The 20,260-nt window shown below is 41.3% G+C and overlaps 1 protein-coding gene across 1 annotated transcript; it reads right to left on the bottom strand.

Annotated features, from left to right (window-relative positions):
• Nucleotides 1-2,913: 2,913 nt before the first annotated feature.
• LOC145353700 (putative G-protein coupled receptor 139) lies at nucleotides 2,914-3,792 on the bottom strand. The gene has a single exon (XM_080204468.1). The coding sequence runs from the start codon at nucleotides 3,790-3,792 to the stop codon at nucleotides 2,914-2,916; it is 879 nt and encodes a 292-aa protein (XP_080060594.1).
• Between the last annotated feature and the right edge of the window lie 16,468 nt (nucleotides 3,793-20,260).

The raw sequence follows: 20,260 nt of genomic DNA, 5'->3' as shown, positions 1-20,260 counted from the left end.
ACCTCACCGTCAATCCCACCCTCATTTCATAATCCCTCCCCACCAGTGTTAGGCTCCACCAGCGTGCTTTACAACAGCTTTATAACAATGTGAAAATAGACACCACACCTTTGAGGGGGAGTGGGGAGGTGGCGTGCAGCTCACCGCTATCCATCAGTGCGTCCAATTGAGAGAGAGTACTGGGGAGGACTTGGGGAACACAGATAACTCCTTGTAGTGGCTGAGATGTGAGATGTATGGCGGGGGGGTGGTGCGGGGGGAGTGCTGCTGCTACACGCCGTTCTTATGTACATCTCTAGTCCTAGGATGTGGTGAAACCGTTCTAAAAGGGTTGCACATGGTGGGTAAGTGGAGGCGGGGGTGGGGGTGTGAGATGGGGGGTCTTCTTGTGTGGGCTTCCAGTCTTGAGATGGCGGGGGAGGGGGCTGGTAACGTTCTATCAGTGTGTCCCTTTTTGTGTATATTTGTATGCATGCATAGGAGGGTGCATTCATGTGGGGTCCTGCAGTTGGAGCACATTTGCTGTCATATAAACACTCTTCAATATGAAGGAATGACAATCTGGAGTTTTAGTTGGAATTGGGAGAGTGGACAACCACCAAGTCTGCACAGGGGCCAAAAGCTCCCAACCCCTCCTGGGTTGGGAATCCATTCTCAAAGTAAATTGTCTCCTCTGTACCTTTGAGTTATACCCAACTTTTCACTGTTCAATGGTTTCCATCCTATGCCTCATTATTATTTTTGATCACTTATCCTTCTTCCTTGAGCCCAGGAATGTGCCGCGTTGATCCAAATTTCTCAACTTTTGATCACCTCACTTATTCACATTAGCATGATGTCATATGTTGACCTAGAAGATTTCATCCTATTGTCCGAATTCACATTGTGAAAACATTTCAGCAAGTGTGCTCTTACTTCCAAACTCATTGAGGCAATAACTGTCCCCAACCTGCCTTTTTACATGAATCATATTTTCTTTGGCCATTAACGGCCAAATTGCCTTAAGGTCATTTTGGAGGTGCATTGAATGCCACTGCCCTCATCATTCGAAAATAGCCCCTACCCTACAGGTCATGTTAGAACTTTATGTTGGCCTGATTGTCAAGCAGTTGCATGTGAATGGAAGTTCTCCAGTGAATTGTCACAATGATTTGAAACAGCTTATTTGGTCTGTTTTGCAACGCATTCCTGCATACCTGCACAGTTGTGTGTTGTTTTAATATCACGCCAACCAGTTCTGACTCTAGTGCGATCTTATGAAAACGATTTCAAACTGTTTGCTTTTTTTCTAGGTACAGACTCAAAGTCTCAGCCATTATTCGTGAAACTCATTTGTCTCTTTAAAGCAACCATGAACAATGGAGTAAACATTAGAAATACAAAATTATCAAGCCGAGTTATTGGCACTCCAATTGACCAGGCAGGCTCAAAACATTGTTTCTAAATATTAATATTAATCAGTTGACATGATATATTCCCAGCTTGCACAGGTCCTTCTTTTGAATTAAATTGTTTTCATTTCCTGTTCAAACGTTAAGGAGCTGATAATAGAGTTGGTATATACACGGCTGCTGTTGCTCTTTTCCAAATTTTATCTGCTACCCTTATTCACAGTTATGCAGGATGTTCTATCAAGGCAGGGAGAAATTAGGCGAAGAAACATTTTTTTAAGGGCCACCCTGAATTAGAGAGAAATAGATGGACAGGGCTGTTTAATGGAGGAATTCAAGCTTGAGATTCAGACAGCAGACTGCAAAATTGCCGGGAAGGGAACGATTATACCTGCGGAGCAATCAGGAGGTCCGAAGTGGTTGAGTACAGAAACCTGCCAGAGCTGTCTGGTCTGGAGAAGAGTGGAGGGCAATTTGCTGAAGGTTGAGCGTTGTAGGACTTGGTTCCCGTCAGAAATTGGGGGTTAAAGTTGTTGAATATGATTGCAGAGATGGGGAGAGGGTTATGGGGGCTGTAATAGGTTGCACTGATGAGATATGATGGAGAAAGGAATTATTGTAGGGACTGAAGGAAATTACAGCAGGCACGAAGTGAAAACAAGAATGCGAATCTTAAGACACCCCTATGGGAGAGCAAGCTCGTGTACGCCAATAAATATTAGGGTAATATGGAACGGTGATCAATGCAACTCAGGTAAATGCGGGCAGTAAATCTTTTCAGGATATTAATTGTACGGAAGGGAGAGCATAAAAGATTGCCTAGAATTGCTTGAATAGTTGAATCAGAGGTAATGAAAGCAAGAATTAGGATTTCATTACCGGATGAATTGAGGCAGAGATGCATTGGCGTGTACTTATCGATGTAGTAAGAAGTGATTTTGGCGATTATTCGAAGACGTAATTACTGTGAAACACGATCAGGTGGTTGTGAACATTTTGCCGTACGCTAAGAGAATTTCCATTCCAAGTCGGCGAATGGCTGTTAGCCGGGAGCTCTGTATTGTTCCTAACAAGGCCTGCCTCCGTTTCGTCTGTTTCACCCACTAAAATCTCTCTGCTTGGTTTGTCTGAGTGTGAACAAATTCTCAAACAGAACCCAACTAAATATTCGGATCATGGGAGGGACACAGGGAGAACGAGAAAGGCAGGGAGATAGAGATATTAGAGAGAAAGAGACAGTGAAACGGCTTGTAGCAGTATGGAATGTAAAGTAGGCAGGCTCAAAACAATGTTTCTAAATATTAGTATCAATCAGTTGACATAATATATTCCCAGCTTGCACGGGTCGTTCTTTTGAATGAAGTTATTTTCATTTCCTGTTCAAACGTATATTTCTGGTCCTCCAATTCCCTGACAGTGCTCGATCCTTGCTCACAGCTCTTTTAACTCCAGCCGACTTATTTCCTACCGTTGGTCATCAGTTACTCCTTGCCCCAAATCCCAGTGAACCTTTAGACAGCTCTCATTTGTTCTCTTTATTGAAGAACTGAATAACTGATGTAATGGGATATTTAATTGCTTTCTTGCAATGCTCTCTGAACTTAGATTGTGTTGCACCATAAATAAAGGTGTTTGTACAGCAACTTAAATTCCTCAGCAAATACCCGACTTGTTCAAAGATATAAAACGAATCCTTGTTGAAGAGATGTTCGATATGAAGTCGCTGTAAGACATTCACCAACCAGAGAAGTATGAAGCTGCCGGATATGGAGAAAAGTAGAGTCACAGATTTCCTTCTGCTCTCCATTTCCGGGTCACTGCAATTTTTTCCCTTGTTCTGGCCCCTCAGTCTCTTACGGGCTGAACTGGCCACCAAAATGTGTCTGACTGTCAGACCGTTAAGTAAAAGAATTAAAGCGAATGGGAGCAATGGCGTTAAAGTCGTGTCAATCAATTTAAATCCAATCCACAGTGTGTCTGTGAAATAGCTTGGCTTATTAGTGCAGAACCACGGCACCTTATTGATTATCATTTTAGGTACAAATCGGAAGTAGAAGGGTAGATTTTTTATGAAGAGCAGGACGTAGGTTGTTGACAGAACTCCAGCCGCCATTTTCCTGGTGCAATATTTAGTTTTCAGCTTCTGGCAACAGATGGAGACAAATCGATCAAAGGAGAAAGTGATGGTGAACCAGACTGAACAATCAATGGCTGTATGGTACAGGATATAGACAGCAGTGCACACAGGTGTAATGTCCAAGAAACACAGTGGGTAGTAATAATATCGGAACCGCCTGAGAATGACCTCGATGAAAATGAGCAATAGATCCGTTGTGGCCATCGCCACCAGGTAGCGAGTTGTACAGCTGGAGAGATCGCACTTCCCCCGAGACAGGATCATAATCGTCATTAAATTCACTGTTAGAAAGAGAGACAGGAGTAAAGGTTTGAAATTTTTAAATATCGGAGGCCAAGTTTCTAAAGATTCGATTTCAGCACCTCAGAAATCGGTTGATTAGTGATCTAGTCACAGTTTTCATTTAATAAATAGAATCAGAAATTCAATGATCCTCCACCCTGCTCACTTGCAGTTTTAACAGAGACTAGCTGGGGGCAAAATAGAGACTGGCCTTAGGAAACATCAGATTGTTTTAAGTGCATGTATGTGGCAGGATCCCACGAACGCCCCTATCTTTAATGGAAAAAAAACTGAGATTTGTGACTGAACCACATCCAAAATGTGAGATACTCAGTATGGGAATGCATTTGACAATCATTAGGCTTGTGTTATAGGAATCCTGGGGGTTATGCTGCTTCTAACATGTTTGCGATTGGACAGCCCTCACAAGCTGAAGCCCCGTTTCTGTATGAAGTAGCTAAATATTTATCGGGAACACAAATAAATATGTGAAGGAGACGGGAATGAAAGGATGGATTGGTTGTTTTAGGTTAATGGAAGGAGCCCTATGTTATGAAATGAAAGGCAAGCATTAGTTGGAGTGAGTAAATAGATCCTGTGAGCGAAAGACTATATACTTCATTTAACTTGAATGTGAATTAATCAGAGGGATCCGACCTTTTTATGTCCTGCAATATGATGTTTAAAAAAGTACCGTTCACAGTGTTTTCAGGAAGCACTTACTTCCGAGAAAACATTTCTCGAAAGTCCAAACTGGGGTCGTCCATGACTTCTCTTATCCACGGGTATTACTGTGCTTCGCTGACCACGCACAATAGCTGACTTTTTGAAGTGAGGTGAGAACGACTGTCTGTCAGAACTGAAAGAGTCTGGCCTCAAGGAACCGCCAGCAACACTGAGCTAAATGTGAGTAGCTTGTCCGGAGAGGGATTTAGCTTTTAGGCACTAATGGCAGCTGTATCATTGCATCTTTGGGGATATCAGCACAGGAGCATTCCAACATTGTGTTGCCGGCAAAAAAGCATCTTGCGCTGCTTCGTCGATTGCATTCCCTCCATCATTATTTCAGAAATCGGAATGTTCTCTGATGGATGCGGGATTCAATATCATTTGCAACTCTTATGACAATGAATGATGTCGTGTCAGCACTCAGCAAGCCCTTCATAATATCCAGGCTTTGGTTGCAACGTTGGAAACAGCATTTGTAACATGACTGACAGGTAATGACCACCTTCATGAAGAGAGAATCCAAATATTTAAACTTGGCGTTTAACAATATTGCCAATTCTGGATCCCACCCCAGAAACCTACAGGTGGTGACCATTAATCACAAGAACAACTAACTATCAGCAACATTAAGACAAGCATCTATGATGTTGGGGCTTGGGCAAGAGTAGCTCTCCTTCCCACTCCTCAATTCATCTTATCATCTACAAGTCTCAAATGTGATAGATTACTCTGAGTTGAACTTAAACAATACTGTGTCAAAATGATGGAATTTAACACGATCAAATCGGCCGACATGACGGCACCCCATTCCGAAACGAACAATTATTAGGAGCAGCTGCAGAGGTTTGGAAAAATGTAAAAACAGATCAAGCAATTACCATCCACCCAGGTATTGGTAATGACAGGAGCACATCTTGCCGGTTCCACCTTCTAAAAATCACTTTCTTGCCATCTGAGAGCTTGTTTCAAAATCAAAACAGCTTCCCCAAAGGCAAGTCAAGAGCCAAACTGACTTATTCATAATCTCCAAATCAAACCTTGCAGCCAAATTTCCAGTACCCTGCCGCATCCTCCCTGGACTGTTCCTTCCCATCAACAATAAACCCCTATTACACCTTGCTATAAAGAGTTATAGATTGGGGAGGTACTTGGTCTTTAAGTCTTAACTCCTACGACTCTGAAGTCTATTGACAACTACTCAAACATTGGTAAGGATATTTCATGCTTATTACTGCTCAGCCGCAGTCCCAGCTGCTGAAATTTCATGTCCCCACACCCAGCTTTCGCTGTGGCAGGTAGAAATGGATATCCTGTTTCCTGACTACGTAATGTATCCTTTCATCCCTCAGGGAAGTATGAATGTAGCACAGCCACATTATATAATAAGCGGTGACAGTTCGTTCACAATAAATCCTCTCTAGTGTGGCGATGGCCATATTGTGAAGGATATGTTCAGCAATCCTGTCTGCTGTAGACGGTAACTAAACAAGCAGAAAATATCGCATTGATTTCGGCCCTACTAATCTTCCTGGGCTGTGAAAATAACATTTGCACATTACAATATTGGAAGGAATGAGCACCGCACAACTCATGTGGGTACAAAGTCCCCTATGTACGCTGTGTCAGCAATTGGCCTTTTTTTCAAAAATTATCATCAAACCAATATATTTTCCCCTATTCATTCATGGTATGCGAATGTTTCGGACTGGGTTAACATTTACTGACCATTATTGATTGTCTTTGAACTCAATGATATGTTTGGCCATTTTAGAGTGGATCAGACTGTTTTGAATCTGGATTTACATATTAGCCAGAACAGGAAAGGCATTAGACTTTCGGCTCTAAAAAGTTGCAAACCAGATGATTTTTAGGACAATCATTTCAGCATTTAAATTCCAGATTTGAATGGAACATACATTTTAAAATCGGCCCAGTTGTGATACGAAACTGGCCCATTGGATCCTGATTCCAGTATGTATGGCATTAAGTGCATCAATGTTGTTGCACTTTGTAAATGGAGGACAATATTTTGAGAGTGAGAAAATAAATTCAAGGTGACATGAATCCAAGCCTTCAATGTTCTCTAGATCCACAGTATTCACATGGCTGGTCCAGTTTTATTTCTGGTCAAAGCAAGATCCCACAATGTTGATGCTGGGGTATTCAACGGTATCATTAACATTCAAATCAAACTAAAATTGTATTGCTTTGGCGCTTTGTTTGAACTTACCAACTTTACCTCAAACAATGGAACACCACTCATTCACCATGGCTTCCCTGTTTTAGCAACTTTTTCAGGCAATACTTCAGCATTTTACGTTGACAATCACTTTTCAGTTTCGACGTTCAAAAACGTTTCCTTTTTCTTCTGCCTTTAAGCATGACTCAAACTTTTTAATTTGCTTTGCCTGTTCAATTTGTATTTATTCTTTTTTTCATTGCTCCGTTGTTCTATGTCATTTTCTGCTGCAATTGCCTATCTCTCTCTTTTTCTGCTCAATTGTCTTTCTGTCTCTCTTTTGCTTTTTCTACTCTCTCTCCCTTTTGCTTCTAATCCAAGCTGTTACAATTATATTTGAATTCTAGCCCTTTACAACGATTCCAACTATGTTTCTTGCTATTTTAATTGCTGATATACCATTGTAGTTATCTTCACCTATATTGGCAAAAAGGGCGTGAATAAAGATGTTTCGCTCCACATCTGATTCAATTGATTACTTGGAAGCTTTTTACTAAAACAAACTTTATTTAAGAACATTGTTGTATTAAAATGAAGTACTTAACTTTACGAATTTAAAAACATAATCATGATAAAGTATTATTCTTATCAGCCATTCATCTCTATGATTGCAATATAAGCAGTATCCTCAGAGACAGAAGTCCCTCTCAAAATCAACACAAAACTGATATGCTCACGTGGGTGCAACGTTTCAAGATTTTTACCCCTCTGGACAGAAACAGAAATACATTTAACTCCTGACTCTGATGTAGAAACTTCCAGAGAAAGATCAATTCCCAGACAGCAGAATCTCAAACAAAAAGACTCTCAAAATCTCCAAATCCAAAGAACAAAAAAGACACAGAGGAAGTGGCACCTCCCTGAAGGTCCAAAGCAGCAAGCTAAGTTCTCTGTGTAAGTCCATCTTCGCATAATCACATGATGTTACTGACAATCACCCTAATCAAGGTCTGCTCTTCAAAACTACGCTGGAAAACACTAATAGAACAGAGTAGCATTATTCCAGATTTAATAAAAATATTCTAGCTATTAGGACCAATTATGTTGCTGCAATCATAACAGAGGCTGTTGGTTACAGACCAAGCGGCACCTGTGTTACAACAGACTGCTAAAGTAACCCTGTACAGAAACGTGACTTTAACACAATTCTTAAAAGCATAATATCACCACAGATGAATGCACACAATATAGCTTGTGGCTATGAATATTTGGTATTCGTCATCGTTTCGTGAACCACACTCGTAGAAACATAGATACATAGAAGATAGGAGTAGGAGGAGGTCATTTGGCACTTCGAACCTGCTCCGCCATTTATTATGATCATGGCTGATTATCCAACTCAATAGCCTAAAACTGCTTTCTCCCCATACCCTTTGATCCCATTTGCCCAAAGTGCTACATCCAGCCGCCTTTTGAATACATTCAGTGTTTTGCCATGAGCTACTTACTGTGCTAATGAATTTCACAGGCTCACCACTCTTTGGGTGAAGAAATGTCCCCCTTACCTCCATCCTAAACCCTCAATCCTCAGACCTGACCTATAGTTCTGGACTCCCCCAACACCGGGAATATCTTCCCGCATCCACCCTGTCTAGTCTTGTTAGAATTTTGTAAGTCTCTATGAAATCCCCCCCTCATTCGTCTGAACTCCAGTGAAAACAATCCTAAGCTAGTCAACCTCATTTCATACATCAGTCCCGCTGTCCCTGGGATCAGTCTGGTAAACATTCGCTGCACTCACTCCAGAGCAAGAACAACCTTCCTCAGAAACGGAGATCAAAATAGCACACAATAGCTCTGGTCTCACCAAGGCCCTGTATAATCGCTACAACACATCCCTGCTCCTGTACTCGAAACCTCTCGCAATGAACACATTGAACGCAACATGCCATTTGCCTTCTTTACCGCTGCTGCTCCTGCATGCTTACCTTTAGTGACTGGTACAGGAGGACACACAAGTCCCACGACACACTCCCCTCTCCCAATTCACAGCCATTCAGGTAGTAATCTGCCTTTTTGTTTTTGCTCAGTATAATACTGTACCGACTAATCCTCCTATCAATACCTTTCATAGGAATATTGATTGCATTCAACAATATGGTATTCCACTGAAAGTAAAAGCATTATATTACGTCCAGTCTATTGGACCAGACTTGCCAAAGTGGCGCGGTTAATTCTGGAAATTAACTTAAGTGTGTTATATAATCTTTCTGTCATCGTATAATGCTAACCACTAGATTAATAAATAACATCTTAAGAGATCGAACAAGAGACATCCTATTTACACAAAACGTATCGCGTTAATCACTCACCAGGAACACCAATAACAAAAAGGGTCACATAATATACTCTCCTTATCAAATCAAGAGCTCCAAGCATTCTCTATACGAATTGATGTGCCACTTCGTGTTACAGACAAACACTCTCAATCTAACTCTGAGTCAATGCATTCCCAGAGCTGTTAATTTATCCCCTCTTTGATTTCCCCAGGGACATTCACATCTTTCTTTTTCTTCTTTTGAGGTGAACAAACACAATACGGCATCAAATTATACCCATGTTCCCAGGGAATATATTTGCTTTAAAATTGATTTCGAATGCGGAAATTACTGGAAAATCCTGATCACACAATTAGCTAAAACTAAATTACAACTTTAGACGCCATATTCTCTGAGCAATGAGCATTCTTTCCTTCAACGATCATTGAAATAAGTTTCCGGCCACATATTGTCTCATTGATGTCCTTCCCGCTGTTGTGATAATTAAGTAAATGAATTCCGAATGTTAGAGTGTCCCTCTCAACGCTGGTCCACACCGGGATGTGTCTTTCAAAGCATGACTAAAAATAGATTAATTCCAAACGTTTCGTCCTTTGCGTGCACCATTTATATCTGTATTGCTTCTTCGTTCTAAGACGTTATTAAGCAATCTAATAAATGCCATAGTTCCTGGTGAGATTGACAAGAGAATAGAATCTTCACCTAGCTCGGTCTGTCTAGTAATGGGTTATAGCTGACCTGGTATCCCACGGGTGAATGTACGATCAGGTTTCAGCGTATCTTCAGCGTTCAATTCTGGTCAGTGTTCACACGATTTCTAATTCAATTAGATTTACATTTACATTTAGTGTTAATGCTAGGTCCTGGTAAACATTAAATTTCAGAAGAAGTTTAACGACGAGTTTTGTTTCATGGTCAAAGTTAACTTCTAGAATTAGAGTTAGGTTAGCATTACAATTAGTGTTTCTTATTTGGTTATTGTTACAAAGTTAGTTTGAACATTGTAGTTGGGGATACGATTAAGGTTACAGGTTGTGTTTGGTATTGCTAATATTCGTGCTCGTATTCGAGTTGAAGTTGAGGCTTAGATCACTATTAGCATCAGCCTTATGTTTACAGTTCTGGTTAGGATTCGAATTGCAGCTAGTAATTACATTCAGTTTAAGATTAGTTTACAATTATAGTTAATATTTTGTTAACGTGCCTGGTAAAGCTACAGTTAACATTTCAGTTAGGGTTAGAATAGCTTCTTCACTGCTTCCGTCAGACTTTCGGATGGACCTACCTTATATTAAGTAATTCTTTCTATCACTGCAAAACTCTATTCTGCCCTTGCTTTCCATCTCACTTATATGCTGTATGAGCGGTAAGCTTTGTCTGTGTAGCATGCAAGAAAGAACACATTTCTCTGTATTCCAACACATGTGACGAAAATAAGTCAAATCAAATTTTCTTCATTGGCTGCATTACTGTCGGGTCGCAATTGTCTTTACGTTCAGCTTAGGTGTACATTTCTGTTCACTGGCTTGGTTAGAGAATGACGCACGGGGTGAAGTTTTGTGTTAGGATTAGTTTTAATGTTAGTGTTAGTTTTACCGTTCAACTTGATTTCGGTATTAAATTAACAATAGGAATAGTGTTAAATTAGCAGTTAAAATGGCATTTGGGTTACAATTACGTTTAGAATTAGGTTCGTTTTAAGTATGATGATAAGTTTTAGAACGTGTATCACCTTTAATATTGCGCCAGTTTAAAGGTTAACATTGGTGTTCGATTTGTCACTTTTACTTGTCGGGTTAATCCAGTTTATTTGACTGTTCGGGTAAATGTGCTATTTATCTTTACTATTACTATTAATTTGACTACTAACATGCTGTCAAGTTGACGTTACAGGAAATTTTGCGCTTCGACTGGAATTTGTGCTCAGCCTTCAAGTTAACATTTAGAGTTAGCATTGATCAAACAATTTAGATTTAACTAGAATTATCATTAGTGTTAATGGTGCAGTTAGATTGTGCTGAGGTTTAGTGTTCGCCTTAATATTACATTTAAAGTTGGGGTTTAAGTAAGTCATTATATATAGTAAATATTTTTGGGTTATGGCTACATATAAGGCATATTAAGTGCTCTATTAGAACTTTAGGAATAGTGCCAGTATTACATTTAGTGTTATAGTTTGGATTGATATTATGATGACAGGTAACTTTCAGATTACGGCAAAAAAATTGCGGATGTTGGAAAACGAAAGGGAAACAAGAAATGTTGGAGAAAGTCAGCAGATCTGACACCATCTGTGGAGAGAGAATAGTGCCAACATCTCGAGTCTGGAAGGCCCTTCATCAGAGCTGAAGAGAAGTGAAAACGAACAGATTTGCCTGTGAGGCTGGGCGGTGTTTTGTGGGGGGGCGGGGGTGGTGGGAGAGTGGGGGCTGCTGCCATTGGATAAAGTGAACGTAAACGCTGATGATAAAGTCTCCAGGAAGTAATTGGAATGTATGAATGGCAGAACCAAGGTACAGATTGTTTGGGTACTACCTGAGGAATATGTCAGTTGGCCGCTCAGAAATCCTGTTATAAGCACCTGCTGACATTTCTGTGGAGGGTCGGAACCTCAGGTGACTAGCATGCTTTCGAGCAGCATGGGTGTTGTTGTGCCACCCCCGTTAGTGTACAGGTCTGATCGTGTGTCGATCACAGGTAGAGGAGAGATACATGAGCTGGGCATCCTGAGTGTCCCCTGCATTGAAGGCCCTGAGTTGTGCACCTGCCGACCTTCTTTCCTTTGGATGCTCGGGGGCACTGTGGCCCCGCATAGGATAAAGGTGTAGCTGCAGCGATATTCAGACGTCATACGGTCATCTGGCTCTGGCCACAAGTGCCTTCACCATGCGATTGATGCCTTGAACTTTCGAGTGCATATTCCACACCATGAACAACTAAAATGTGGAGCTTGTTCAAGGAGCAGCTACTGCGAGTCTTTGATAAATATGTACCTGTCAGACAGGGAGGAAGTGGTCGAGTGAGGGAACCGTGGTTTACTAAGAAAATTGAGTCTCTGGTGAAGAGGAAGAAGGAGACTTATGTCAAGATGTGACGTGAAGGCTCAGTTAGGGCACTGGAGAGTTACAAATTAGACAGAAAGGACCTAAAGAGAGAGTTAAGAAGAGCCAGAAGAGGACATGAGAAGACTTTGGTAGGTAGGATCAAAGAGAGCCCTAAAGCTTTCCATAGGTATGTCAGGAATAAAAGATTGATTAGGGCAAGATTAGGGCCAGTCAGGGACAGTAGTGGGAAGTTGTGCATGGAGCCTGAAGAGATAGGAGAGACACTAAATGAATAGTTTTTGTCCGTATTCACGCAGGAAAAAGTCAATGTAGTCGAGGAGAATACTGAGATACAGACTTTTAGACAAGACAGGATTGAGGTACATAAGGAGGAGGTGTTAGCAATTCTTGGAAGTATGAAAATAGATAAGTCCCCTGGGCTGGATGGGATTTATCCTACGATTCTCTGGGAGGCTAGGGAGGAGATTGCAGAGCCTTTGGCTTTGATCTTTATGTCAGCATTGGCTACAGGTATAGTGCCGGAAAACTGGAGGATAGCAAATGTTGTCCCTTTGTTCAAGAAGAGGAGTAGAGACCATCCTGGAAATTAGGGACCTACGAACCTTACTTCTGTTGTGGGCAAAGTTTTGGAAAGGATTATAAGAGATAGGATTTATTATCATCTAGAGAGAAATAATTTGATTAGGGATAGTCAACACAGTTTTGTGAAGGTTAGGTCATGCCTCACAAACCTTACTGAATTCTTTGAGAAGGTGACCAAAGAGGTGGATAAGGGTAAAGCAGCTGATGTGGTGTATGTGGATTTCAGCAAAGTGTTTGATAAGGTTCCCCATGATAAGCTGCTGCAGAAAATATGGGTGCATGGGATTGAGGGTGATTTAGCAGTTTGGATCAGGAATTGGCGAGCTGATAGAAGACAGAGGGTGGTGGTTGATGGGAAATATTCAACCTGGAGTTCAGATACTTGTGGTGTACTGCAGGGATCTGTTTTGGGGCCACTGCTGTTTGTCATTTTTATAAATGACCTAGATGAGGGTGTAGAAGGATGGATCAGTAAATTTGCAGATGACACTAAAGTCAGAGGAGTTGTAGACAGTGAGGGTGGATGTTACAGTTTGCAGAGGGACATAGATAAGCTGCAGAGCTGGGCCGAGAGGTGGCAAATGGAGTTTAATGTGGAAAAGTGTGAGGTGATTCACTTTGGAAGGAGTAACAGGATTACAGAGTATTGGGCTAATGGAAGGATTCTTGATCGTGTGGATGAGCAGAGAGATCTCGGTATACATGTACAGAGATCCCTAAAAGCTGGCACCCAGGTTGATAAGGTTGTTAAGAAGGCGTACGGTGTGTTAGTTTTATTGGTAGAGGGATTGAATTTCGGAGCTGTGAGACCATTTTGCAGCTGTACGAAACTCTGGTGCGGCCGCACTGGGAGTATTGTGTACAGTTCTGGTTGCCGCATTATAAGAAAGGTGTGGAAACATTGGAAAGGGTGCAGAGGAGGTTTACCAGGATGTTGCCTGGTATGGTGTGAAGGTCTTATGAGGAAAGGCGGAGGGATTTGAGGTTGTTTTCTTTAGAGAGAAGAAGGTTAAGAGGTGACCTAATTGAGGCATACAAGCTGATGGATGACCAAGGCCAGTGGGATGTATTCTGCCTTGAGCTCAGCTGAGCCCTGGTCTTCAACAGTACTTCGTTTCCCTGGGGCATCCCTGCCTCTCAATGTTGTGTACTTTCAGCAGTGACATGCTCACCAGTGAATGACCCAGGAACCTATCTATCCACAGATGAGTGAGTATCTGTGCTAGTACAGCATGCGGCTGACGAATGTGATGGCTCTTCAGTGCTAATCTCTGAGATCTTGCCCTCAGTGCTGCTTCAGTCCGTTTTCTCCTGAAGCTGAGAGGTTGGATCTGTCTGGTTGACTGATTGACCTGTAAGGAAGAGAGATGGCGTTAGTGCATGGCATCGGCATAAGGATAACACATACTTTATTCCGTTGAAGCTTGTACCATGGCTAGATGAGTTTTTGGTTCACAGTTTAGATTCTTGACCCATCTTGTCCTAAACACTGGTGTGGTCCTGCTACTCCCGGGCTAGACTTGTTTTTTCATGCGAAATACATGGCACAATGAAATTACGGTTCACTGACTGCTGAAGTTTTGTTTAAACGCAAACACTTTTGGTGAAACAGGCCAGTCAGTCATTTCGGACACACGATATTGGCTTGCTGTTGGAGAATTTCCCCTTCAAATACAGGCAATACAAAACACAATAAAATATAATCAATTTTTTTTGTAAAGTTAATTAGTCACAGGCAGGGATACATTAACAATGCAATGGATTTACTGTGAAAATCTCCTAGTCGCCACATTCTGTCGCCAGTTCGGGTACACTGAGGGAGAATTTAACATGGCCAATTCACCTAAATTGTCCATCTTTGGACCGTGGGACGAGACCAGAATACCGGGAAGAAGCTCAGGCAGACACAGGGAGAATGTGGAAACTTCACATAGACAGTGACCCAAGATGGGAATTGAACCCCAGTTCCTGGTGTTGTGAGGCAGCAGTGCTAACCACTGTGTCATCGTACCTCCCCATGTAAGAATAATCTGTTCCAATCAATATTTGCTTGATAATACTGAATGTTCTGGCAACTATGATTTGAACAATTGTACTTGTTTTACCAAATTATTGATATTTTACAATTAGCTTTATTGACTACATAAAACCCATATATAAACTGTAAACTGGAATTGGTTTCGATAAAATAGATGCCTTATTGACGTATACAAGGGGTTGCCGTTTCAAATGTATATGATCTGGATGACTCACATAATCCTACAAATCATTGAGTCTGAAGTAGGTTCTTGAGGAATGTGTAACCATCCAAAGAGGTTTGGTCTGTGGGGACATATCTTGATTATTGCACCAATTAAAAATAAATGTATGATAGGGTATCACTGGGGAGAAGATACTTTATTTGAGGATTCAGTTATGTTATTTTAATAGTCATAATTTTATTTCAGTTGAGATCCTAAGTGTCAATAACTTTGAAGGATCAGCCTTACCTTTCCGGCATTAAACATAGTGGGACAATTCACATTTTCACCACGCACTTTTGTGCTTCTCGCTTATTCTCTTTGCCCAACCTGCGACAATTTTCCTGAAACGTTCCAGCCTTCTACCTTTCTCTCTTTTCTCACATTCTTTTTGAAACTGCTCTATTTCTTCCATTATCTCTCACTCATCTAATTCTGTCTCCTTCCATTCTTTATCATCCCATGCCTTTTGTGCTACTCTTTCCACGGGTATTGACATCTCCTCTGTCTTAATTGCATCAGTTGCCACCCTCTTCCAGTTCCCATTTCTCTCATTATGCCTCAGTCCAAATTCCTTTCCGCTCTCCTTTCTGCTGTGTGGCAGCAATAATCTCTCACTCAATGTCAGCAAAATGAAGGACATTATCATCCACTTCAGGAAGCGTGAAGAAGAACATACCCCTGTCTACATCAATGGGGATCGTGTAGAAAGGGTCGACAGCTTCATGTTTTTAGGTGTCCAGATCAACAACAACCTGTCCTGGTCCCCCTATGCCCATACTGTAGTTAAGAAAGCCCATCAACGCCTCTCCTTTCTCAGAAGACTAAGGAAATTTGGCATGTCAACTACGACTCTCACCAACTTTTACAGATGCACCATAGAAAGTATTCTTTCTGGTTGTATCACAGTTTGGTATGGCTCCTGCTCTGCCCAAGACCGCAAGGAACGGCAAGCGGTTGTGAATATAGCCCAATCCATCACGCAAACCATTCTCCTATCCATTGACTCTGTCTACAATTCCCACTGCCTTGGCAAAACAGCCAGTATAATTAAGGGCCACGCACACACCGGACGTTCTTTCTTCCACCTTCTTCCTTCGGGAAAAAGATATAAAAGTCTGAGGTCAAGTACCAACAGACTCAAGAAGAGCTTCTTCCCTGCTGCTGCCAGCTTTTGAATGGGCTTATCTTGCCTAAAGTTGATCTTTCTCTATACCCTAGCTATGACTGTAACGCTACATTCGGCACTCTTTTGTTTCCTTCTCTATGAAAGGTACATTTCGATTGTATAGTACGCAAGAAACAGTACTGTACACTATATGTTAATACATGTGACAATAATAAATCAAAGAGCACACTAACTGAATCTGCCCTGAGGCAAAGCATTGTTTAGAGTTCAAGTAGACGCCTTGAAAGTGTAGTGAAGCATAATACATCGACAGTAACCTGAATGACAACAGACTCGTTGAAGAAAGAAATACAGGACGATGTGGATGAGATACAGATTGAAAATACTTGAACTGGTCTTGCAAGCATCCTACCAGGATATTCCAATAGATAAGTTACAGCTGCATCGATTTTAGGCTGTTTGTTAAATGATTAACTTAATTATCACATCTGAAATAGAAAAAGAAAATCAGAGATTGCAGTGAATTCTTTCATCGTTGAGAATTTATTTACGACGGGATAAAGAACATCAGTGGAATGACATGAGGTCTATAGATGGGACTGATAGTGTTTGATGAACCTCTCCATTTGTGTTCACAACAATTTTCAGTGATGACGAAGGACTGAATGTTACTCTGTATATCCAGTCTTTCGGGGTGGGTCCAATTCAACCTTAGGGAAAAACCATGCTATCAACAAGTGGTTACATCAGCTGCTGTATTCTCTTTGTTAAAAAAATGCAATCTGAATATCCCTGTGGAGATCCATGAGAGTATAAAAGTAAGATACTGGGAATCTTTCCTCACAGAGTTTCGTTAATATATATTGCCTGCAGCACGAAGAACAAGGCCCAGCATAGAGAAAATGTATTTCCCCGTTCAAATGGCCGGGAGAATATACTATGTGTTCCTTGCCATCATCGGCATCCTTGGTAAGTGTCTATTACCTGTGGTTTCGTACAAATATATGCATGAGCTTGCCTTTGCTTTTGTTCTTGTTAGTTGTTGATATCACATTCTGAACTGGTGCTCACGTCACAAAGTCATGCCCTCGGCAATATTGTAGTCAAATGTTTTAAAACACCCATATATTTAGATCAGTTATAGTAAAGGTTTATATCATGGCCACTGCATTCTTAAATTATTGCATTGATGAAAATAATGATTCTGTTGAGCAGGTATCAACGTAGATTGTTCTTTGATTTCAAGTAGCAGTAAGTGACTGAGAGTATCTGTCTGAAGTGAAACCTCAGAACTCAATTGTTAGAGATTGACAAGTGAAGGTGATAGAGGAGTCGAAATTGGGAAAAAAAAATCCAGGTCCAGATGTACCGATAAATAAGTTGTGGGAGGCAACCGGATTAGGACTGGAACACGGAATGCTCCAAGGAACCCATAAGGAGACAGGCATAACTGAGACCCAAGAGGGTGCTCATAATCACACCTCTTATTTGGAGGAAGGGAGACGAGTTAAAGAAATTGTTGAGTGATAGAACCATTTCTGTTAGATGGAGGAGAGTGGCGCTGGATGGGGGTTGTTCGGAGATGCCTAGGTTTCCTGGGAATGGTACGATATCCACGTTCACTGAGTACAAAAAAAGAATGCTCAATCTTGGAAGTTGTCATCCTCCGGCATTCAATGCTGTTGCCTGTTTTATTGCACGCTCAGTGAATTGTCATCACCATAGGATCAAATCTCACAGGAGTGATATGAACGCTTCAAACCCTCTGACCATGGGAGATGGCTGAATTCGTGATAGTGGAATGTAAAGAATCCAAGTTGTGCAAGATTTCCAGAAGACTGTTCCAAATCTCCAGGAATCCAATCAAGGAGAATGATCGTTTGGTGCATTCAAACTCATTGGTGATGGTGGGAGGAAGGAGGGGGCGGGGGAGAGGAGTGTTGGGGGGCGTTGTTCTTTTAACAGATTGACCTAAGACCAGAATTCCCCAATCTATACGGAGAGTCTGAGTGTCTTGGTTGTGCTTTAATGGGAAATCTTTTACGTTACGGCCGTGCTGACAACCCTTGAGAGATGTTTGCATTCTACATTATGGCTTTATAAAACTGCCGGATTCAGGGACAACGTTCTATGCAGGCAAGTGACCAATTGATTTTCTCCTTTTTGAGGGCTGATGTAAAATTATGGAAGAATGCCTTGGATGTTTAGGAGCTGCTCGAATCAGAGGCAGCTCCTATCCAGAGAAAATTGTACGAGTGATAAGATGAATTCTAATCCCAATTCGGAGGATCACGACGCTATCATTTATCAGTATCTTGCTTTTTTTTCAAAATGATGAATAAACTGCTAGGAATTGTCCGTTCCAGTTGCCAGTCTCTGTGAAGCATGGGAGCATTGGGTTTTTTGTCACAGTCAGAATCCTTCACCTTTTGATCCATTGTCAGTTCAATCACTGTTCATGCTGATATCCAGTCCTTGATTCATGTTCACACACACTGGACCAGGTTCTGGAATTTCAATGCAACACAATTCAAATGTAGAATTTAATTCAACGACTTGTAACACTGTCATCAAATCATGATCTATTACAACAGATTCCATACTTTGCATTTAGGAAATTGAAACTACCACCAATCCTACTTTCTTTGTCTGACAAGTGACCTTAAATCCAGTGCTATGTGGTTCGCACAAAACTGAGTTAAAGGCCAATTGGCACAGACAGCGTATGTTCACCCTGCTATCAAAGTGCACATCTCATGATTGCACGTAATATATTTTTACCAATGTCCAACATATTTCCTTTTTTGATTACAGCTAATTTAATGGCGATGATCATTCTGCCACAGAGAAAATGTGGACACTTCAGTTGCACCACTCACTACCTGGTGGCAATGGCAACGTCCGATTTACTGGTCATTATCACTGGTGTAATATTCAGCCACATCAGATCTTATTATTTTCCAAAATGTCTCTTCGGCATCACACCTGCATGCAGTGTTATATATATCTTGGAGCGTGCAGCTATAGACTGTTTGTGTGGTTCACTATTGCCTTCTCCTTTGATCGATGTGTCGCCATTTGTTGCCAGAAGCTGAAATCTAAGTATTGCACTGAAAAAACTGCGACTGTGGTTCTAGCAACAACTGGCACTCTGTTGTTTGTAAAAAAAAATTCCAACGTACATTAGATATAGACCAAGAAAAATTGTCAACAACGTCCCATGGTACTGTTCTAACAAGCCAAGCTACCTCACTGACCCTGTTTGGATTGGATTTAGGATGTTTGAAAAGGCTCTAGTGCCACCATTACCATTTGTTTTAATTTTGTTGCTCAATGCTCTGACAGTCCAACATATTTTAGTGAGCAGTTGAGTCCGTAAGGCATTGAGGGGTCAGAGGAAAGGAGAGAATCGCAGTGACCCAGAGATGGAGAGCAGAACAAAGTCCATAATTTTACTCTTTGCAGTATTGAGTAGTTTCATACTTCTGTAGTTTGTATATCTTTTGAGTTTTTTTGATGTCCAAGATTACTTAAATGATTATGATGCTTTCACATTTTCTCAAATTGCGTACATGCTGCGCAATTTAAGTTGCACAAACATACTTATTTATGCCGCAACTCAGTCCAAGTTCAGACAGCAGCTAAAGGATGTGGTGAAATATCCGGGTATCTTAATTATGAAACTCATTAATAAACAAAAAAAACTGAGAGGCATTCAGAATTCCAATGTGCAAATGTGAAGTCGTGACTACCAGAAAACTGGAAGGAATAGCACAAACATGGAAGTGATCTGCTGGTAGGGGACAAGAGTTACCCTTCAGATGACAATATTCTTAGTCACTGTTCGCTCCTCCAATCCCAATCACCATCACATTCCCTATTTCCACAGCATTCCCAATTTCAAACGCCCATAAGCCTCCACAATATTTCATCTTTCAGTAAACTCAAACTCATGTGACCCTCACTATATATAGAACATAGAACATTACAGCGCAGAACAGGCCCTTCGGCCCACGATGTTGCGCCGACCAGTTAAAAAGCAATGACTCTCTAACCTAAACCAAACCCTTTCCATCCATAAACCTATCCACGGATCTCTTAAACGCCCCCAAACTAGGCGCATTTACAACTGCAGCAGGCAGGGCATTCCAATCCCTCACCACCCTCTGGGTAAAGAACCTACCCCT

This window comes from Carcharhinus amblyrhynchos, chromosome 16 (assembly GCF_965287045.1).
Source record: "Carcharhinus amblyrhynchos chromosome 16, sCarAmb.v2.hapA, whole genome shotgun sequence".
Lineage (NCBI taxonomy): Eukaryota > Metazoa > Chordata > Chondrichthyes > Carcharhiniformes > Carcharhinidae > Carcharhinus > Carcharhinus amblyrhynchos.
Note: the sequence above shows the minus strand (reverse complement) of the source record. Positions and strands in the feature narration are given on the sequence as shown.